Source organism: Artibeus jamaicensis, unplaced genomic scaffold (genome assembly GCF_021234435.1).
Source record: "Artibeus jamaicensis isolate MK-2021 breed Jamaican fruit bat unplaced genomic scaffold, CSHL_Jam_final scaffold_847, whole genome shotgun sequence".
NCBI lineage: Eukaryota > Metazoa > Chordata > Mammalia > Chiroptera > Phyllostomidae > Artibeus > Artibeus jamaicensis.
The window spans coordinates 25,041,041-25,063,943 of record NW_026522057.1 but is presented as its reverse complement, the minus strand read 5'-3'; the positions used below and the strand labels follow the sequence as shown (position 1 = coordinate 25,063,943).

At 58.7% G+C, this 22,903-nt stretch overlaps 1 protein-coding gene across 1 annotated transcript; it reads left to right on the top strand.

Moving 5' to 3' along the window:
* Positions 1–1,079: 1,079 nt before the first annotated feature.
* DRAXIN (dorsal inhibitory axon guidance protein) lies at positions 1,080–22,345 on the top strand. The gene is made up of 7 exons (XM_037165732.2): positions 1,080–1,150; positions 12,555–13,003; positions 15,196–15,386; positions 16,626–16,737; positions 17,111–17,200; positions 18,244–18,333; positions 22,148–22,345. The coding sequence occupies exons 2-7, from the start codon at positions 12,565–12,567 to the stop codon at positions 22,258–22,260; spliced, it is 1,035 nt and encodes a 344-aa protein (XP_037021627.2). The 5' UTR covers positions 1,080–1,150; positions 12,555–12,564; the 3' UTR covers positions 22,261–22,345.
* Positions 22,346–22,903: the final 558 nt, after the last annotated feature.

Here is a 22,903-nt window from a genome sequence, read left to right as displayed (position 1 = left end):
CTGCTTCCCACGCGCCGGTCCCACCCCATCACGCTTTGATCTTTTCAGCACCCATGGCCCCGATGACCCCGCCGTGAGTTATGGGGGCAGCGGGACCCATTACACAGCATTCCCGGACTCCCGGGGTCCGCAACACACGGCGCCCCGAGCGGTGATGGATGAGCCAGTCTCCGGCCACTGGCTTTGTCCCGTCAAGGCCGGGCTGGGAGCAGCCGACTCTGGACGGGGCGTGGCGAGAGGCCGAAGATGGGGTGGGGGGGCGGCAGGGGGAGAGAAGGGATAGGTAGGATTCTCCTGCTTCCTTCGGAGGGTGGGGGAGGCGGCGCCCAGGAATCTCACCAGGTAGCGCTTTGAAGACCCCATACCCCTACAGGCAAGAGCGAGTTCTCCTAGAATCCGCCCCCCATACACTTCATGTACTTTCCGGGGCTACAAAGGCTCAGCGGTGCTGGGTCCCGCCTCCCTCACACCGGGCGTTTCTTCTGTCCTATTTGACAGCCTAGGCGGAATAATCCTTTTGGGGACCCGCCGGCCCCTACCGGGCCAGACGCCGCAGCAGCTGAGCGCTCAGCTCCGATTCATTGTTGGGGTCCGCCAGGGACCCCCTGCCGTGGCCCTTTGTCGCCCGCTCCCGGCGGAGCCACTCCAAATGCGCCACCGCCTCCCAGGCCCCGCCCGTCCCACGCGCCTTGGGCCGCGCCAAAGGCAGCTCCTTACGCACCGGGAGGAGTGGGCCCGCCTCGCCCGGTGCCCGCACGGCCGCCCGGCTGCGCCCGCCTTTGTCTGCCTCCTTTGTCTGCCCCGAGCCCTCGCCGCGGCGGCGGCTAGGCCTCTGGGGAGCGGGCCGGAACGCCGAGGGCAGCTGGCGAGGGCGCGCCGGTCGGGAGCGCGCGGGGCTGGCCTGGCCGGGGGCTGCCCCTCCACGGGGGGCCTCGGAGCGGACTCCGCACCGCCCCTCCTCCGCCCCCTCCCGTTGCTCCCGCCCTCTTCACGCTCATCCGCCGCCGCCCCCTCCCCTCGAGCCCCGCGCCGCCTGGGCACATCCTCTTGACGCCCGCGCACCTCTCCCAGAGGTTCCCGCTCAGCCGCTCGTTTGTCGGCTGCGTTCGGTTCCCGCAGGCTCTCGGCCCCCGCCCCGCCGGCCGGACAGGTAAGGCACGGTGGTGGCCCGCCCCTGGCTCCTCCCTCCGGCCTCACCTGGCTGCGCGCCCAGACAAAGGTGGGCTACCTGGCGCGCTCAGGGGCGGAGTGCGCCCCGGAATTAGGCTAGAGGTGAGGCTGCTGCTCTCTTCCCTGCCCTCCCGGCCGTCCGACGCGTGGGTCAGTCCGTCAGCCGCTTCCGCTCCCCGCCGCGTCTCGCCTCCACTCTTGGCTCTGCTCCGGGTCCCTCATCCACCCACCTTCCGCCGGACACTCACTTTTCCACGCTTTGACACTCTGCCTCGCGCGCGCCCTCGCCGCCCTCTCCTGGTCGCGGGTGTCGCCCACTCTCTTCCCTGGCACTAGCCTTCTCCTTCCGGACCGGTCTCTCTTTGTCTCTCTGTCTCTGATTCGCCGGGTGGTCTCTCAGGCCGAGGACCCCAGTCCACTACCGTTCGAAGAAGCTTCGAAGACCCCTGAGCCCCGACGGAGCTGGCAGGTATGCCCTCCTGCCCCTTTTGAGGCTGCCGGAGAGGCTGAGGTGTGTTGCAGGGAGAGGGGACTCTGGGTGCGACCCCCGCCCCTCGCGAGCATCACGTTCGGCCCGCGCTCTCCCGTTCCGCCCGGTCCCGCCCTGGCCACCCCGACGGCGCTGAGCTCCCTCCTCTCGCCTCCGCGCTCCCGGTTGCCAGCGTCCCTCCAGCTGCGGGCTGGGGTCTCAGCCTCCCACAGGCACCGAGGTTTCAACGAGAGGGCCCTTGGGTTTCCCGCGAAGTCCTCTTGCCTTCCTGCACTGGGTGCGTCTCCAGCCTTGCCTGGTCTCTGCAGCCCTGTGCACTCCACGCTGCCCACCTCCAAGCCTCGTGGCACGCAAGGAAGTGCCCAGGTCCTGGTTTAGGACCATCCCTCTGGGGCCAGGCAGACATGTTCTGGGAGTGACTTGGACAAAGGAACGAACTTCTCTGAGCCTCAGTGTCCCCTTGACAAAACGGGGATAATAATAGCATCTACATATAGGGATGTGTGTGGAATCAGCGGGAGGGGGGGGGGAAGCTTGCTGGATAGCAGCGCCCTACACAGCGGAGTCGGTGAGGGAGTCTACAGCCCCTGGGTGGCGTGGGGATGGGGCCTCCACAGAGAGGGGAAAATTAATCAGAAATCGAACGTTCGAGATCCGGCAGAGAAACCTGAGAGCGCCCCCTCCCGCGCCACTGTCGCCCCACCCACCCATACAGGCGTTTGCATTCTTACCCTATTCTCTCTTTCTGTCCCTCTTCCCCTATTTGTCCTAAAACCAGAGTTTTAAAATCAGGGTGAAAAGGGTCTCTGCTTTCAGAATGAGATCAGCGGAGCTGCCCGTGTTGCCAACAGCAGGTCATTTATCACCAGGCGCCCCGAGGACCCACCCCCAATTCTGAGCCCCTGCCTGGCACTGATCACTTTTTCCCATGGCACTAGCTCACGAGCGGTTTGCTTTCCTCTGGGGGGATCATCTTGCTGGACCCTGGACCTGCCGCGTGGTCGCCCAAACCCTCCGATCATCATCTATGTCATCCTAACAGGTGACACCCACCCCACGTGTCCACCAGTATGTGGGCTAAGTGGCCTAATGAGAACAACTTTGGAGAAGGGAAACCTTCTCCCAGGTGGCAAGTCCTGCCTGGGCTCTCCGGGCTGAGTCCCTGTCACACCCGGGGCTGACACCTGGAGCCTCTCCCTGTAGAGAGGTCAGGATGGGACTGGGGACCCCGTTCAGCCTGCAGCTCGTGATCTGGCAGACAGGCCAACTCTGGCCACCCGGAGCCTTTCTCCATCTCTGTCCCCTGCCTTCCAGGACTGCAGCCATCCTAGGGAAAGCCGACTGAGCAGCCCCTGCAACCTCCAGGAACCGCCCTCACAGCTTCCTTGCCCCCACCCCCACCCCCACCCCCAGTGAAAACGATGGCACCTTCTCTGGCTTCCTCACCATTCAATCTAAACCCCCCATGGCTTCCTAATGCCACTAAATTAACTGCCTGCCTCCAGCACACCCCATCCACAGCTGGGGTTTCAGCCATGATGAAGGACAAATCATCTCCACGCCCTGACTCCCTCTTAGCTTTGGCTGGGGCTCTTCCCTCCGTCTGCACCATCTTCCCTCCTGTGTTCAGTGGAAGGCTGTCCATCCTTGCAGGCTGAGGTCAGATGCCCCTCCTGTGGGAAGCCCTCCTGCTACCCTTTGCCTCCCTGTGTCTCATGGTCCTCACTTCCCTGGGCGGGGCTGGATCCCACTCCACCTGTGGTTCCAAGTCCCTGACCGACGGTAGGTGCTCTGCACACATCTGTTCTGTTGAATGGGATCCTCAGTCAAGGAGATGGGATGAACTGAAAATTGCAGGCCACAGGTTACCCCTAGATGTCACTGGGTCCCACTGGCCAGGCCAGGGGCAGAGTCAGTCCTGCACAAGGACCGTGGCTGGAGAGGGTGGAGGGGGAACAAGCTGCCTGGAGAAGCCCCATGCATCCCCCTGGAAGGTGAGCAGGATGTGTGTACCTGATCAGAGCAGAGGAAACAGACTAGCCAGGGACGGGACGGCCAAAGTTGGCAGGGTGAGTTTTCCCAGCTGTTTGCTCAGCAGCTCTGTGACCCAGAAGGAGCCCCCCACTTGTCTCAGCCAGGACTGAGGCAGGGCTGGGATCTGCATCCCAGCCTCCAGGATGCCACAGGCCAGGAGAGCAGAGCAGAGAGGGGTCCCGGGCACGTTCCCGAGCGGGGCATTGTGCGAGCATCCCTGTTCTGACCCGGACAGTTGAGACCTGCCTCTTGCTGCTCCAGGCCCTCTGCTTGTCCTACCCCACCCCTTCCTCTTGAGTGGAAATGAGGGGGTGGCTGAAGACTCACCCCTGGAGGCCCTGTCCCCCCTGCCCCTGGGTCCCAGCTTCAGCAGCCCTCACACTGCAGCACCATGGCCTGGCCTTGATTGCCTCTACCCACCCCCTCCGCCCAAAGGCAGAGGGATGTGGGGTTATGAGCGATAAAGCCTCTGCCTGACCTATAGCAGCTAGGATGAACTAACTATAGACCCCACAAGTTTGAGGGGTCCTTTCTATGCCCCCAGCATGCATCACTGCTGACAGTCATGGTATCTGCACTGGTATCAGTCACTGACTGTAGCATGAGTGGTCAAGACCTTGCCTTTGGAGTCAAATGGCCATAGGCTCAAATCCCAGTTGTACCACTTACCCTACTGTGTAACTTTGGGCAAATCTCCCAAATCTTGGTTCCAGTGTTGAGCCATTATTGCCATTATTATGTGAAAAATATCGCCCACTTCAGAGGGCTAAATTAGATCATGCACATGGAGCTCTAGGACCAGCTTAGTAAATGTCCAGTGCATGAAACCCAAACAAACACTCATCTTTCAGATGTGGGACTGAAGCCCAGAGAGGTTAGTGGACTGGCCTAGGGTCACACAGCTATTAGGTGCAGGGAGCCGGGACTACTCATACCCAGGCTTGCCTGACTCCAGGTGTCTCTACTCCACGCTGGCTCTGCCAGAGCCCACAGCAGGCACTTTTGTCACTCTGTGATTGAGTGACCGGAGAGCTAGTGGTGGTAAATGGTCCGGGCACCGAGATAATGGAAGTTGGGGGAGCAGGGGCGGGAGGGTTGCCTAGGAGGACAGGAGCACCTGTAACCAGGAGGTGGGGGTGGGGTACTGGCAGAGGAGCGCCCCCTCCCCAACACCCCTGCACGGGCTCTCAGAGGCCTTGTGGGGGCAGGAGTTCCCGAGGCTGCTGTTGGAAACAATGAAAGCAGATGGGGCTGCTCCTGCAGGGAAGCCAAACCTCATTCGCCGAGACAATGGCCCCTTCCAGGCGGGCCTCGGCCGGCCTGGCCTGCCCCATGGAAGCCATCGATCACCCACCACAGACCGAAGATGGGACCACCTGTGCTTGCCCTGCACACGCAGGCCCAAATGCATGCCCTCCCACTCTTTTCCCTCCGCAGTTGCTGCCTATTGCGTCCTTGCTGGGTAACAGGTCATTTACCTTCCCCTCCCTCATCCTCACACCCACTGGCATTCTACAGGAGGGGACGCTGAGGCTCAGAGAGGTTGACGACTTGCCCAGGGACACACAGCTCTTTCTACTTGGCTCGGTGGGGCTCCCCCATGGCTCAGCTTCGTGGCTTTGGGCTGACGTCTGTGTGTTGGAATCAGTGGGAGTTAAGACGGTGCCTCAGTCCTTCGTTAGACCTGTGGCCCCTGCCGGGTCAGAGCGGACACCTGGAGGGCCGCGACTGTGTCTTTGCCTATAGGTTAGCAGCTCCGTCCAGCGAAGAGTTTGTTTTCCCAACATTGCAGGGACTTCCCAGGCCGGAGCTGTGTCTCCTGCCAGACTGGGAATTCTGTCCCTAAGGGCAGCAGCTGGAACTCAACCTTTAGACCCCAGGCTTCCCGGGGCAAGGGCCACTCTTCCTGCCTAGACAGAGAGTACTCCAAGGCCAGAGTTCGATCTCCCTGTCACACTGGCACCCCTCCTCCAGAGCCAGGGCTCATCATCCCCAGTCAGACGGGTGATGTCCAGGAGCAGGGACCCTGTGTCCCCCTTCAGATTGGAGCAGGGCCCCTTGCATGGCTCCCAGAGAGGCTCAGCAAGTGGTGACCACCTGGCGTCACTCTGCCCAGCAGTCTCCATGGCAAAGAAGCACCTGCTGCTCCGCAGGTTGGGGGGCGGAGTTCTGTGTGTGGCGGAGTAGGTGGGGCTCTGGCTGTTTTGTGGCCTAAAGGGAGCGGATAGGCCCCTTCCTATTGGACAGGGGAGGGCTCAGAGCCGCAGGGAGGCAGGAGATGGGTAAGGAGCTGGCTCAGGACTGTCCACGCCCCAGCTGCCAGCAAGCACCTCCCAGAGCACTGTTTCCAGTCTCGCCCACCGCGTGAGCTCCTCCTCGCCGCCTTTTGCCCCACTTCCCCTTCCTGTTTCCATCCTTCCCCAGAACCACCCCCGCACTGCATGGAAGGACTGACTTCCTAGTCAAAATCTCATGGTGGATGAAGGATCCCATTTCCCAGACTGTGAAATGGTGACTCGTGAATCGCGACGGTGGGAGGGATGGTGAGAGGGTTTAGAGGGACAAAATCTAGTCCCAAACTGCCTTGGGAGTAGCCCAGTCCGTGTATTCAGAATCCAGCCCCCACCCCTGACTCTCACAGGGAATATAAATATTCTGATTGAACAAGCAAAACTGTGCACTTTGCAGCCCTGGGGGGTCAGCTCCCCCTAAAGAAGACAGCAGTCTGCTCCCAGGGGCCAGGAGCTCTAAGACCCCCCCCCAACTGGAGCCCCAAGTTTGTGGAGCTGCCCGCAGGGTAGCACCACTGGTCTAAGTGGGTGCGGACTGAAGGACGGCCACCTCCGTTCTCCAGTTCCAGCTGTTCCGGGAAGAGTCAGGCCAGTCAGTTCCAAGTTAGAGCGCCCCTAAAATCTTCAGGGACACTTGGGAACACACCATCAGAGATCCCTGCCTCTAACAAGATCTGACCTCAGCAGCGCTGTGTCGGAGTTCTGGGCAGACAGTCGCGGCCCCCCGGGGTCCCAGGCTGGCGGTGCCCAGGACTGAGAGGGGGCTGAGAGTCAAGGAGTGGCTTGTCTGCTGTGTGTCTTGCAGCTTTGTCCACTGAAGAGTTTTATGCCACCAGAGCACTAGTGGTCAGGTTTGTTCTGACCACGACCTGGAGGACATTTTGGTGAAAAGCAGGGACGAGGCAGAAGAACCATGTAGGAGGCTGTTCATTACCTGCAATATGCAGAGAACTTGGAGAGAGTTTTGTCTCGAAGGGGCCACCCACACGGAGGCCAGTTCTGCCTGAGGCTGCTGCTCGAAGGGCAGAATTCAGCCCTTAATGTCCAGGCTCCCCAGAGGGGAAGGTGTGAGGTGCCCACCTATGCCCAGCAGGCCAAGAAACCCCAGGCCCATTTCCCCAGGAGCCGGGAGGGCTCGTCCCCTGGGCCCAGACTGCGTCCAAGTAAGGTGATGTGTTTGGGGCGAGTTCAGCATGTGCCTCCCCATCTGGGTTCTCTCAGTGGAGCCAGATGCCCCCGGACAAGTTTCCTGGCCTTTCGGGGGTCAGAGGTCCCTTCCCATCCAAAGTTTGCTGAGGTGACTGCCTTCGGGTTTCCCGTGAGCAGAAGAGGTTTAGGGTGTTTCCATGGGTTGGGGGTCATTTCAAGATCTGCACTGTGACCAGAGCAATGCCAAGAATTAGGGTCCTTCCCTGTGCAGTCCCCCATGCCGAACTGAGCACCCATCCTCCCTCTGAAGCTCCCACCGAAGACAGAAGGGCCCCAGTCATCCTGAAGGTTCCCTGTGCTGGTCTCGGGGTGCCCATCGAGCAGCCTGGCAGGTTAGGGTCACACCTGTGCCACAGGGTCAGGCACGGTTAGAAAGGCAGACAGAGCAGGCGGGGAACCCCAAAAGTGAGCGGGGGTGATGGCCCTGAATGTGTTGGTTGTTATTATGTATTGTGTTTTGCTTCACTTTTTTTTAAAATTGATTTTTATAGAGAGAGAGGGAAACATCAATTTATTGTTCTACTTATTTATGTTTTCATTGGCTGGGCCTTGTATGTGCCCTGACCGGGAATCGAACCCACAACCTTGGTGTATCAGGACGGTGCTTTAACCAACCAAAGTACCTGGCCAGGGCTTGCTTTATCTTTTAACGTTTACGAATATGTCCTCTGAACTCACACTGCTTCAAAACATGTCCCTAGTCCCTGGGGACCCACTCTAGATCCTGGAGAATTATCTGTCGTCCCTCCCCACGGGGGTGGGGGCTGCCAGTTGGACTGACAGATGGAGGAGTGTTGTCTCTGTGGATCCTGAGTTCCCACCCCCCTTGGCAGACCCTCTCACCCTACGATCCAGTGGTCTTCTCCCCACGCTCCCCCCACCCCAATGTTCTGAGCATCTTACCTGTCATCCCAATACATGAGGCCGACAGAGGCAGCGCCAGTGAGCGGGGTAGCACCTCCGCCGCCGGGGACCCCTCCCTGCATCGTGAGTTTCCCCACTGGCCGCAGACGCAACTTTCCCGCTCACCGGCGGACTCCTTGGCCTCTTGTACCTGAAGGGGCTGCTCGACCCCTGCTATGCCCCCACTTTACAGCCTTGCCCTGTTTCAAAGTAAGTTGAGAAAAAGGAAGCTGTCCCTCAGTGACATGAAAGATGCAAGGGACGTCGGCCTCTACCTGGCCCCGGTCATTCGTGCCCGGAAAACCCTGAAGCTTACAAGTAGCTGCAAATGGGAGCGGATCTTTACAGGGCTCAGCTCATGTTCACGGGACACTCTTCCGTGACTCAGGGGAACCCCAAGTCACAACAGGGCTGCGCCCGTGTGAAAACTGTGGAGAACACCTCAGAGTGTCTGTGGTTTTTACTCTAATGTACGTAATAGTGGAAAATATGTTTTTAAAAAGTCAAGTTAGAATTGAATGCTTACAAAGCCCCTGACACATCTGTACCAAATGCGTTCCTTTCAGGCAGGAGGAGGGGACTAAGGGTCAGGGTGGGGGTCGATGGGCCAAGCTCTCCCAGTGGGTGGCTGCCTGGCTCACAGCCTGGAAGGTGCACCGCTCCTTCTGCGCCGCTGAGATCCCTGACCGGGTATTCTTATCAGATGCCCCTCGGCCAGCTCTGCTCCCCCCACCCCTCCTCCAAACCACCTCCTTCTCCTGACAGCCCACTGTGCAGCCGGTGAGCTGATCGGCAAGGCATAGATTGCCTGGTGGTCGCCCAGCTCCGCAGTTGGCTGCCAGGCGGGAGCCGCCCCCCACCTCGTGGCCCCCAAATGCAAGGCTGTTCGGGGGAGGGGCTCAGGAATCAAAGCAGGCTCCAGGCTGGATTAACTGCCTTCATTTGCATGTGATGCTGCTTCCTGGCAGCCTTCTGGATGGAGACAGTTTTGCAGCCCCACTCTGCACAGGATAAGAGCCTGAGAGGAGCCCCTTTCCCTCCTTGGTCCTGGTCCCCTGCTGGGTGCCAACTGCACTCTCGGCCAGGACAGGACATGCGGGGGACGCAGGTGACCCTTGAGGCAGTGCCATGCATGGGTGATGGAGAGCAAGGGCTGCCCCTGTGCAGAGAGATCCCCAGCCTTGCGTGGCTTTGCCACTCTCCAGTCATGCCACCTTGGATCTGTGGCTTACCCTCTCCGTGCCTCAGAGTCCTCGCTTTGAAAACGTGGGAAACGACCGGCCCTGCAGGGCAGTTGAGAGGATGTGATAAGAAAGAGACAAGAAACAGCTTGGGCTTCCCCAGTGCTCAGGGTGTGGCGCTCCTGTCCTCACGATTGCTTTTGTTTGGCTTTGCTTTTAATGAGTCACTATTAGCCCTGAGTTGTGAGAGCACCGTCTCTAGGTTGTGGGTGGTCCTGAGGTCTCTTGACACCTCTTGTCAGGACAACTCCATGCTACTGATTGTCCCCCATCTGGGAGGTGAGGGAAATGAGACCCAGCCCCAGAAGAGCAGGCTTTGTGAGCAAGCCACAGGCAGAACCCACTGTGGCCGACTGGAGGTGGGGGAGGGGTGCCTGCCACCCCCTTTTTGCCCGGATGGTTGACGCTTTGTGATTCAGCCTCCAACCACCTTCCAGAGCAACAGAAACGACTGGAGCCCTTCCTCACTGTGGATCCTTTGCAGGGTTCCGTAGCAGCCCACATTTCCAGCGTGGCTCGCTGCCAGCCTGGCATCTTGGCTGCTGGGCCGTGCCAAGATCTGTGTGCAAGCCCTGTGGGCTGGGAGAGAGTTCCAGGCAGTTGTCAGGGCAAAGTGGTGCCAGGTCCCTGAGCGCTCACTCCAACCCCTCCCCCTATGCACACGCCCCTAGACTATAGTCATGATCCTGTGTTCAGGTGTCAGTTTGATTGCGCCCGATCCGCTTCCATTCCGATCCACCGTCTTCAGTGCCTATTATTTGCAGGGCTCTATAGATCCGATAGGACCAGAGGGGAAAATGGGACAGAGCCCCTGAGGATCTACCCTTCTACCGAGGGGCTCTACGAAAAGCTGATCACCCAGCAGGAAATGGCGAGAGGCCTCGAAGAGCTGGTAGGAGCACAGAGGAGGCAGCACAGCCAATTGGAGGGCTGACCAAGGCTTTCTGAGAGAGAGGATGTGTGGGATGGAGCCAGAAGACGGCAGGGTTTGGACAGAGAGAGATGGGGGTGGAGGGGGGAGCGTGTCCCAGGCAGAAGGAACAGCCTAAGGGAGAATAGAAACAGGAAAGATGGGGCGTGTTGGGGGCCCAGGGAGCAGTCTCTATATGCTGTGCAGGGGAGGAAGTAGAAGTCAGGGCTGCAAAGTTAGGTTGGGGCCATATTATACAAGGTCTTAAGTGCCAAAGTGAGGAGTCTGTGATTAAAAGGGAAGGCAATAGGGAGCCACGGATAGTTTTGAGCAGGGGAGGGGATACGATCAAAGAAATCTGGCAGCAGTACAGGCTGGGTCTGGGCAGAGGGATGCCACCCTCCCACCTACCCCCCCGCCACAGGGGCACCAGGACTACACACTGAAATCCCCTCTCCCCTGCCCCAGGCAGGCTGCATGTGATTCATGGGGTACAAGGGTGGGAGGGAACAAAGATGACATCATGCCTCAGTTCTGGAAACAGGGTTCAAGGAGTCCCTGGGAGGGGAACAATGTTTAACTAACAGCCCTTTGAAATGGGCCCTTCCTCCTGCCCAGCCACCCCTGCCTCCAGGACCCTCACATGGCAAGGCTGGAGGGGAGGCTGAGGGCACAGAGGCCTCCTGGGGCCTGCCAGGTGGACAGGCCATCCGGCCAGGGCTGCCAAGTTACCGGTAATCATCAGGGGTGGTAGGATGTATGATGAGATGGGATTATCACAACAAGCCCATCCCAGGGTCCCATGCAGCTCACCAAGGCTCACCCAGGATACACAGGCGGCTCCAGAGACAGGCTCAGCAGAGGGGAGGGGACAGCCTCTTCCTCGGTCCACGGTTCTAAGAAGAGCAGAACTGAGGGCAGTGGAGGCCCAGGCCTCTGCCTCCCAAGGGACCAGGACACTGGAGGCCAGGATGAAGGGGGAGCAGGGTAAAGGGCAGCAGGTGGCTGGGCCCTCTCAGAGTGGGTCAGCCTGCGGCGGCCTCAGCCTCCAGGTCCCGCCTGCCCTGCCCACCCACTTCAAGGGTCCCTCAGGCAGGGTTGGTTAAAGGTGCACCTGGGTGGAGGGGAGGCCAGTGTGGGGTGTCAGGCACCGAGAGGGCTGGCAGAGGGCATGTGGGAGCCCTCCCAGGCCCGGCAGCCCTTCCTCAGCCTGGACAATCCCATGGCCATAAATCACAAGGAAATGGAGTAGAAGCATCTTTGTGAGCCTAATGAGATCCTCCAGGGTGGGAGCCCCGGGGAGTCCCCAAAATTCAATCAGCCCGGCTAACCTGGCACCAGACTTACTTGGATGCAGTGAGATGGGTGTGGGGGGCGCTGTGTGGAAGGGCCCAGGGGTGCTCTCCAGAGTCCAGCTGCCACTCCACCCGCCCCCGGCCACAGGCCTCGTGGGCCTTAGCGCCAAGGTCCTCTGGACGGCCCAGGGGTCTGATCCTTCCTCCAGTGTGGGGCAGAGTCGTGGGTCCCTGAAGGGACGCCGCTTCCAGTGGAGAACAGGGGGCTGTCGGCTCACTCCACCCTGCAGGGTTAGGAAGCCTCCAGAACCCTCGGCCCAGCAGGGAGCCCGCCCGGACCCTGGAGTGGAAAACAGGCCTTAACAGAACCAGGACGTCCAGGCACCGCCACGTGACAGCTCCTAGCACAGGCATAAGATTGCACAAGTGACGGTCGTCTGGCGTGACCGAAGCGCTCTGAGCCCTAACCTCCACTGCAGAAAACAGTAGGCGCCACCTCAGAGCGCTGTGGAGAGGACCGAGCCATATAAACCCACGGCAGGCGCTGAACGCGATTCCCGCCCGGGGCACGTGCCCAAACGCTGTTGTTCCATTTGTTTGGATTTAGGCTTTGAGTCAAGTCCCGGGGACTAGAGACCTAATTCTGAGCTTATTCCAGGGGCCTGGGCGAAGGGCAGAGGTGTGTGCAGAGAAAGGAATGCTTGACTAATCTGGAACCTGGATGCTGCTCAAGCTGTTTTCCAGGGGTGGGGGCGGTGCTCAGCCCCGCACTGCGGTCTTACTGGCCAGGAGTCTGTTGTAGAGGACTGTCCAGGCCTCCAGCCAGCAGTCAGTGGCACTGTCCGATTTTTACAACCAACATCTCCAGATGTTGCCAAGTGTCCCCTTGGGGGCACAGTCCCCTTCTATCCCTGTTGAGAAATACCAGGCCGTAATGATGGAAGTGAGGGGGGTTTGGGAGTGGGAAGTGGAGGAGGAAGGCTGCCCCCTCACAGGCCACTTTTCTTGCAGGGAGGAGCCCATGGCCCGGCCCACCACCTGTGTTGCCCCCATGCTTTTCCTGGCCCTCCTGGTGCTTCTGGAGCTGAGTCTGGCGGGCTCCCTGGGACCTGGAACCCCTGCTCGAAACCTTCCTGAGAATCGACTCGACCTCCCAGGACCAGCACGGTGGACACCACAGGCCAGTCACCACCGCCGGCGGGGCCTGGGCAAGAAGGATCGGGGCCCGGGCATGCCAGGCCGGGCCCAGGAGGGAGCTGCGGGCACCTCCACCAGGCAGGCCTCCAGGCTGCCAGGGGCAGAGGGGCCACTGCCTGGACAAAGTCCTGCTGGCCTGCTGCAGGACAAGAATCTGTTCCTGGGGTCGTCACTGCCCTACCCTAAGAAGGAGAACCGGTCTCCGGGGAAGAAGCGCGGCAGGGAACACAAGCGACGCAGGGAGAGGTTGAAACCGCACAGAGGTAGCTGGACTGGGTGGTGTCCTTCCACGTCTGAGAGGGGGAGGGGAGAAGGCTCAGACCCAAATGGCCAAGGGAACTTTAGGGCTGGAGCCTGGGAGGAGGAGAGGGACCTGTGGCCATAGAGGAAGCTCTTATCAGTAGATGATCCTTCTAAGTCAGAAAGTTCTGCTTTCTGACCTAGATCTATCCTACTGAGTAGAGATGGGCCAGCTCAGTGCCCTCTGAGAACACCACCGAGTCAGCTCTGAAGCAGACAGCAGGAGCTGAGGGCTTCCTTTCTGGCGCCAGATCTGCCCAAGTCTAGAAGATCTTGGCTCCGCTGTTTACTGGCTTTGTGGCCCAGGGCAAGTCACTCGCCTTTGCCTCAGTTTCCCCCTATGCAAAATGATGACCATGGTCCCTATGTACCCTCAGTGTAGATTCAGAGACCACTTGATACGTAGAGGGCTTAGAATGGTGCCTGGCAGGTAGCAGGGACAATGAGCAGTTGTCACTAGTTCATTCTCAGCTTTCTCTTGATGCCAAATTAGTGTCCTCCAACCTAGACACAGGTGTCCCTGGACATCTGGGCACCTGGGGATGAGGCACCGCATCCTTATCCCTCCTGCCTCTGCCCTGTTGGTTTCCTGCCGTGCTCCCCACCCCTTCAGTCCCCCTGGCCCTCCTTTAAATTTCCTCCACGTTTCCAAATCCCTGTGAGCATCTAGCCGCCCACTGGCCCCAGCCACCCCCTCCCTTTGCCCACTTAGTCTCTGAACAAACATTTCGCAGCAGCTCTGCTCAGCTGGACCAGCCCCAGCCTCACCTGGCCTCCAGCCCACTGCCAAACCAGCTTCCCTTCATGTGACGAGACTGCCCCTAGGGGCAGGCCTAGTGCCGCAAACACAGATGGGGCAGGGGCTGGGTAGGAGGAAGGGGTGGAGCCTCAGCCCCACCTTCCCCTGCAAACAGCTGGGGCATGCTTCCCTGCCAGGTCTCCTGAGACCCGCCCCCCCAAAAGTGTGTGAATGTGGGGGGTGCAGGGGGGTGTAAACTTAGACTCTCAGCCTCCCACTCCTGGATGCTGGCATCCTTGAGTCCAAAGGAACATGGTGTGTGGATTCAGCTCAGTTCAGCTCCAGCCCCCAGTTCCATGGTGGGCCAGTGGGGCCCTCCTAAGAGAGTGGGCAAGAGGAAGAGGGGGCCACAGAGGTCTGGAGGCCAGGCCCTGCCCTGCTGACCATCTGCGAAGCCTGGGGAGTGAATGGAGCAGATTCCAGGGTCCCTTAGCAGCCTTGCTGATCTCTGGGATTCATCTCTGGAGAGCAGTGATCCCAACTGCCCCACCAACCTTAAAGTCAGATCTTGCCTGAGAAAAGAGGCCAGGAAGAGCCCGGCCCTTCCAGCTTCTCTCAAAGCCCCTTTGTCCCAACCACCCCAAACCTGCCTAGTCTCACTCACCCTACCTCATGCCCGTGTGCCTTAGAAGGTGGCGTTGGTGGTAAAAAGTACCGATTCTATTCTCAGGCATAATGAGGTTCAAATTCAGACTTTTACCAGCTGTGTGCCCTCAGGCAAGTCTCTTAACCTTTCTGCTGTGTTTCCTCCCTCGTGGATGAGGCTGAAAGAGTACCTTCCTGCCTCCCACAGCTGCTACTGCTGCATTATTGCCACGGGGTCATGCAGTGCTGCTTGGGAAGCAGGATCAGACATGCCGTGGGGCTCTCACACGCAGCGGGGCCTCGGCAAACGGGGTGATGACTTTCACCGCCTGGCACACACTCCCCGTGTGTGAAAAGCTTCAGCTCGGCCTCACCGCCCCTCTCCCCTACTCAGACTTCACCTCCTCCGGCAAGCCTCCCCCGGGCAACCCTGTCCGTTCCCATTTGCAGTGCGTACACCCTCGGCTGCACCCAGCCAACCTGACCTTGGACTTGCTGGAATGTTGCCTCGGACTGAGAATCCTTGGGTGGTCTCCCCGGCAACACTGCAAGTTCCTCCAGACATTTTCCCTCGCCCCCCATCCCCGGTCTCCACCTCCCCAGGAGAGTGAGCAGCAGGGGTGTCTGCGGAGCCTTGCGGAGCAAGGGCTTGTCAGGTCGTCACATGGTGCCTGCTGCCCCTTGTCTGCAGCAGGAAATGTGGGTTCTGCTTTGGGCTGATACGGGGTGGCGAGCAGATACAGGCCCTGTGTTTCCAACCGCGTGTCTCAGGCCGAGCCTTGGTCCAAGGCCCCAGCTCCCTAATGAAGAGGGTGGAGTTCCCTGAAGACCAGGCGCCGGACGCCGCAATAGAGGAGTCCTCCACCAGCCTGGCCCCGACTGTGCTCTACCTGTCCACCTTGGAGGCAGCACCGGCCACAGAAGAGTCCCTGATCCTGCCTGCCACATCCCTGTGGCCCCAGGTAAGGGGTCTTGGACCGGCCTCGGAGCCAGAGGAGTCCTTGCAGCTACATCATGCAAACCCCTCCCCAGGACACATAGGGAGCCTGCGGCACAGGGGTGGGAGAGGATGGACGGAGGCCACTGGGGCTAGCTGGAAACCAGGTCTCCTGGTGCCGGTCCAGCCCAGCTACAGCCTGGTGGGTACTCTGTCCTCTAAGGGCTGCCGCTGTCCAGCAGAAAGTGGTGCTGGGGGTTCACCCCAGGGACAGCCCAGTAAGCCAGTGCCCGCTCAGCACCCTGGCCTCTGCATTGAGAAGAGCAACGCCCTTGGGGAGAACTCTGACGTACCAGAAAGTACAGGAAATGACAATACTGTGAAAACCCAGGTCCCCACAATCCAGAATTAACAAACGTTGGTCAACACCTAACACCTGCTTCAGACCTTTAGCTGTACAGAGAGGGAGCGGGCAAGCACGTGTGGCCAGGCTGCTGCCGCTGGCAAGTCCAGAGGCAGGGACCTCGGGGTTCATCGCGTCATTCTCGCAGTTAGCGAGGTGTGCATTATGGCGCCTCTTCGGTAGCTTTGAAATAGTTTCCAAAAATCATATCATGTAAAATGAGCAATAACATCTATGTAGAAGAAGAACTTTTTACTTTTTAGCAGATCTTTCTTATTCTCTTTTTTGGGGGTCTTGCACCCCCCTGAAATTCTGATCAAAGCCGTGGACCATCCCCATAGATATGTGGCCCTTCCTGCTGTCCCAGGCCCCCTGAAGTCCACCGACTGAGCACCCAGCCCCGGAAGGGGCCTTTGTTGCCCACGTCCTGCTTCGAGCAGATCCATCCCCAAGACGGCTGGCCCGGGGCTGTGAGTGGAAGGCAGCCATGGCCAAGGCCTCAACAGTGCCACCGTGGGGAGCTGACAGCTTCTGCAGGGGCAAGAAGGGGCAGGGAGGCGAACTCCCTCCACATGGGTGTAGAGCCCCTGAGCAGGCATGATTGCCTTCCCAGCCCCCCACCCCCAGCCCCCCGCCGTCTGCATGGGTTGCCTGTAGGCACCCTTCTGCTTGAATGTCAGATGAGGCAGGCACCTGGTGATCGGTGATTGCTGGGGCAGGGACCACAGGGGACTGTATTCCAGCAAAGGGTGAGCTTGCCTGCGAGGAGCCCCTCCCTTGCCCTCTGGCCCTGGAGCCCCACATTTCTGCTTCCCCCGGTTGGGCGGTCCATGTTCTGTCCTCTCCACCCTCGTTCTGTAGGTTCAGCCCAGGCCTGGTGGGGAGGTGATGCCCACACTGGACATGGCTTTGTTCGACTGGACCGATTATGAAGACTTAAAACCTGAGGTCTGGCCCTCTGCAAAAAAGAAAGGTACGTCCACCTACCTGCCACCCCCGCACCTGGGCCCCCCCTCCTCCACCTCCCCTCCCGGACCGTCTGTCTGTTCGTCAGCCCAGCCTGACCTACAGACGTCCAGAGTGGAGGATGTGGAGCATGCAGTCCACACTGGAACAGAAACCCCGGTGAAAATACCACTATCGAGAACTTGCCACATAGCCTGAAAAAACAAAAATGTTAGGTCCGTACTGCCGTTGACCCCATTGTGGAAAAGAGATAACTCGAGGCAGTGTCCCAGCCACACGGTGGGGGTGGCACGGGCCGAGCACCCTGACACCAGCAGCCTGCTGCTTAATCTCTGCTCTGCTGGGCCTCAGCTTCTGACCACAAATGTTCTCGTCCCCAGAGAGACACCAGGGTCAACTCTCCGGCGATGGCAATGAAACGTCACTGGCCGAAGGGGAACCGTGCGACCACCACCAAGACTGCCTGCCAGGTACCCAACCAGCACCACGGGCTGCTGGGGGACCTGGGTGGGGGTGCTGTGGGCCTTCCCAGGCACGTGCAGGGGGCCTTTGGGTTCATGACCCTCTGGGCATCGTAAGGGGGAACAGCTCCAGCTTCCACTTTCCTGAGAGTTGCTGTCACACTGTATTTAATCCTCATAGCAACCCAGAGAGGGAGACCCCATCGCCCCCAGTTTTCAGGCAAGGAAACTGAACCTCAGAGAGGCTAAGTGTCTCAGCCAAGGTTGCACAGCTAGGAAGTGGCCCACACCTGAGTCTGCCAGGTGAACCGCTGCCCCACATGCTGCCTTAAGTCTCTGGCTGGGACTGCTCAAGGGCCAGTGTGACATGGGCCCAGGGTGACGTCCTGAAGGTGCTAACTGCTGTCTTTACTGTCGGACAGCAATGCCATCCAGGGGGAGATGGTGCACCTCCCTGGTGCCCCATGGTTTCCTCAGTGGCCAGAATAGTCTCCAAAACAGCAGCCGGGCCAGCATTTGGCCACCTGTGAGCTCAGCCACCGGCTCCCCGATGGGCTGTTTTCTCTCTAAACCATTGTTTTCACCCTGAGCAGAGAGAAAAGGCTGCAGTTTGGGCCAACTGGACGGTCGCTCTGAGAGCTGGCCTGCAGTGGGCGAGGCCTGCCTTGGGAGACCTCGCTGTCTCCTGGGGGGCTTTGGTTTCCCCATCTGTCCAAAGAGGACGTTGGTGCTGATGGGCCGTGAGGCCTTGCCCCTAGCTGTTCCACCCACTCTTCCAGGGAGGAGATCCCACACCGCCTCCACCCCTCCCACGGTCAATCAATTGCCCATCTGGGGCAGCTGGGGGGTCTCTGCCGCCCGCCCGCAGGGGCCTGGGCCATGACATCCGTCAGTGGTTCCGGCTGGGAGCCCTGCACACCAGATGGCCCCACCCCACCAGGGCACGGCCCTGCCACGGAGATGATGGATCTCCTGTCCAGGGGGACTGAATGCCGGCCGGTGGGGCGGGCCCACTCAGCTTGGCTGACCGTGTGCGCTCGCTGTGCCGGCAGGGACCTGCTGTGGCCTGCGGGAGCACCTCTGCACGCCCCACAACCGGGGCCTCAACAACAAATGCTTCGACGACTGCATGTGTGTGGAAGGTGAGCCTGGGCCCCTGGGGAGGGGCCTCAGTCTCAGAACCACAAAAACTCCCTCCTCGAAGCTGGTTCGGCACTGAGTGGGGGACACGGTTTCCTGGCAGAGGGTGGGCCGAGGGCCCTGCGGCGGAGGAGGGGGTGGGAGAATCCTTTGGGAGCTGCAGCCGCGAGAGCAACGACAGCTTTGCTCCAGGCCTTCCCAGTCTGTGAACTCATTCAGTCTCGGTGCCTGGCATCGCTTTTGTGATTTGCTTTTCTCACCTCTGAAATACAAGCTGGCGTCATCTCCCATGATCTGGAAGCGGGAGAAGGGAGCAGAGAGGAGCCTATCTCTTTAAATAAGATCAAACCTGAGAAGGACAGAATTCTATCCCCGGAGAGCCTTCCAAGTGTGATACCAGGGATGGGCGTGGATTTCCCAGCACGTCCCAGGGAAGGATGCACTTGGCCAGCTACCTCTTTAACTCCTCTGAGCTCCTGCCCAGCTGAGCCCAGGTGTGCCCAGCTGTGCCAGGTTCTGTGCTAAGCACTTTACTCACATTATCCTCCGTCATCCATAGCCCTTATGTCTCCTTAATCCTCACAGCCATCCAGGAAGGGGCTATCATGATCCCCATCCTACACATCAGCAAACGGAGCCACAGAGAGGTTCTGTTTAAGTGACTCACCCAAACTCACACAGCCAGAAATGTAGGGGAATAGTTTTAGTGTGGTATTCGGAAATTTTTCAAACAATATACCAAGTAGTCAGAATAACGAGCTCCCGTCTCCCAGGGCCCAGCTGCACAATGGCCAGCTCACTGCCAGTCTGTGTCATGTCCCCCTGCTCAGTCTGCCTTGTTCCAGAATGACTTTGAAACAATTCCTGGGAGTGTAGAGATATTGCATCTGAGAATATTTCAGTCTATCTCTAAGAGATAAGTACTCTTTTGAAAACAAAATATCAAAGCCCTGGCCCGGTGGCTCAGTTGGTTGGAATGTCCTTCTGTGCACCAAAAGATTGTTGATTTCATTCCCAGGCAGGGCATGTGCCTGGGTTGCCGGTTTGATCTGGTCGGGCCATGTGCAGGAGGCAACCAATCGATGTTTCTCTCTCTGTCTCTCTCTCTGCCTCAAATCAATAAAAACATATCCTCAGGTGAGGAATAAAAAATAACAAGAATAAACAATAATCACTCAATATCATTCAATACCCAATTAGCATTCATACCTCCTGAGTGGGGGATTCAGGCCCAGTTCCTCTGTTAGCCAGCCTGAGATCCATGCCCCAGTTCTGTTCGCTGGGGCCTAAAAACCATCTGCTGTAAAAGCCATAACACTACATAGGCCCAATTATTCATTATCCATTCAGTCAGGAAATATTTACTGAGTACCTACTATGTGTCTGGCACTGTTCCGGACACTGGGGATTCAGCAACCAAAAGAACCAGCAAGTTCTGCACCCACAGAGTCCATTTTAGAGAGAGGAGTAGACAATAAGCAAGTAAATAGATGAAATGTCTTTAGAAAGTAGGAAGGGCTGTAAGGAAAATAGTCCAGGGGTCTCATGCAAGGATGGACAGGAGGGGACAGTGGAGTCAGCCACCTGAAGATATTGGGGCTCCTGGAGGGGAGCCCCAGACGAGAGGCAGAGAAAAGGCAAGGACCTCGGGCAGGATTGAGGCCGGTGTGGAGAGTGGGCCTGGCACGTAGAGGCCCCAGGGAAGGTGGTAAAGGCCTGGGGGCCGGTAGGGCGAGAGCTGGTCGGGAGGATCTCGCAGGCCCTTGTTTGACTTGTAATCAGGAGTTGCAGGCAGGTTTTAAGCAGGGGAGTAACATGGTCTGACTTCAGGGTTAAAAGCTCAGTATGGCTGAAGGGCTCTGGGGGCAAGAATGGAGAGAGGAAGGACCAGCTGGGAGGTCAGAGGGGATGGGGGCAGCTGGTGTGGGGAGCGGGGGGATGATGGAAGCTGCTTTCTGGTACCCGTGTGCAGGGTCAGGGCCCCATTTCACTGAGGAGGAGACTGAGGTGCAGAGAGGGCAGGAGGCACTCCAGTCCACAGAGCCCGGAACCGCGTTGGGGCCCAACCTTAGCCTTGGCCTCCAGGTCCAGGTCCAGGTCCAGCCGAGTGAGGGGGACTTAGTCCTACTGAGATAGCTGCTCGTGCCTGGTCGGTGCCTGGCTGGATGCTCAGTGGTGGCCCCTCTGCCCAGGAATCAAAATCCATCCTTCCTCCCTTCTTTCCTTCCTTCCTTCCTTCCTTCCTTCCTTCCTTCCTTCCTTCCTTCCTTCCTTCCTTCCTTCCTTCCTCCCATCTTCCCTCCCTTCCTCCCTGGGTCTCCAGTGGGAAGGGGTCACTTTCCAGGCATCCAAAGGATATATCTACAAACAAAGCCCATCTGTTCATTTCCAATGGTCCCTCACACTGGTCGGTTCCATCCAAACCCTTGCTTCCTTCTTGGAGACTCAGGCTCAAAAAAAAAGAAGAGTGTGCCCTGGCTGGTGTAGCTGAGTGGATTGAATGCAGGCTTGTGAACCCCAAAAAATGAAGAGTGTAAGTGGTAGTTCGGGCAGCTCCTTCAAGGTGGTGCAGGAAGAAGTTCTCACCAAGATGCCACCCCAGAGGGACCCAGGGCGTGCCAGGAGCCCTCGGGAGGACCAGGAGTCCTTAGGACTCCCGAGATATCCCAAAACATTGAGCACGGGGCTCAGGGCTGAAGTCCTGCCGTCAGGGCCAGCCTGGGTTCTGGAGGGTTCTGGAAGGGTTTCTGGAGTGGCTACCAACCACTCCTGTTCATGAATCTCCTGTTTACTCTCGAGTATCACTTATGTGGCCACAGGTCTAAAAGCCCAGTGACCCAGGTGTCAATTCTAGGCCACTAAGCACAAACTTCACAGCAGTCCCCTTATTCACTTGACAGTGACATAAGTGGACCTAAAATTAACAATGTCCTCTCTGTCTGTGGTCACTCCTAATGAGAAACACTGGGATTTGCTCAGGCCGCGCTGACATCTCTTTCCCCACCGTCCAGAGGGTGTGGCCTTAAATGAAAAGCATATCTACCCATGGACCTCAGTGGGTGGCTGTGGCACAGCGGAGGGAGTCACAGTGAGAAAACCCACGGGTGCACCAGGAGGGCCACGCCCACTGTAGTTTGAGGGGGTGTGGGGGGGCGGGATCACTGAGACATGAAGGCCCTGAAGGAGCCAGCTATGCAAGGAACTTGGGGAAGGATTTCTGGCTGAGAAAACAGCAGGCACAAAGGCCCCGGGGCAGGAAATGCCTGGCTATGCGAGGAGAAGCAAGAAGACTGAAGTTAGGTTTCCTTTTGAGTACAGTGGGGATCCTGGGAGGTTTTGTAAGGGAGGGCAGAACCTGCGGCCCTTCCAAAAGTCTTTAATAGGCTTTTTTTCCAAGCAGTTTTAGGTTCACAGAATAATCGTGTGGAAAATACAGAGTACTGCAGTTCCCGTATGGTTACCTGACATTAGCGTGGTACGCTTTCTACAACTGATGAACCAGTCTGGATACATTATTATGAATTAAAGTTCAAAGGGTTCAGGCTTCGGGCTGCGCATTCTATGGGCTTTCGTGAATGCCTAATGCCGTGCACCCACCGCTACAGTATCACACGGAACGGTGTCACGGCTCCACGCATCCCCAGTGCTCCAGCTGCTCTCCAGTCCCTTTCTCCGCATTCTGTAGAGGATGGGCTGGTTGTAGGGCAGAATAAAGAAGGGGGTGCGGGGAGGGTACGGAGGGTGTGTGTGGGAGGATGGGGAGGAGACTGGCCGGGGTGGGAGGCACCCCTGACCCTCTTGACTCCCTTCACTCAGGGCTGCGCTGCTACGCCAAGTTCCACCGGAACCGCAGGGTCACACGGAGGAAGGGGCGCTGCGTGGAGCCCGAGACGGCCAATGGCGACCAGGGATCCTTCATCAACGTCTAGTGGCCCAGGTCGAGGTGACCCCCACAGGCCTGGGGACTGAGCGCTGGAGGTTTGGAGAGGCAGGCAATTTGTGTATAGTTAGCAACGGGAGACAAGCCAAAATGGGGGGGGGGGGGGGGGGTTGGGAACCAGATGTTTGAGGCTGCGGGCTCGGGCCCAGGACCCGCAGTCCCAGGACGGGAGCTCTGGGGACCTCCCTTTGCCCAGGAGCCGGGCAGCAGCACATCTGCACCCACCATCCCCATCCCTGGGGGACCCACACGCAGGACCTCCGCAACCGGGTGCCTGGTTCTCCGCGATGACAATGTCGAGAGTGCCCTCTACTGTTCGACCGCAGCAGTGCAATAGCTTCGAGTTTAATTTGGAACGGAAAAGAAACGGAAGCGCCCTGAGATAGGGAGCTCAAACACTGCAGATGAATAGCAGCACCTCTGCTGTACCAGGCACTGTGCTGAAAGAGGCATACATTATCCCACGCAGTTATCACGTGACCTGCTAAAGTAAGCATTATCACCATTTCACAGGTGAGGACACTGAGGCACAGTTGAGTCTTACGACCTGTTCAGGGTCCCAGCTCAATGCTCCTCAAACCTTAACCCGTGTACCAGCCGCCCTCGGTCTAGTGAAAACGCAGGTGTTTATT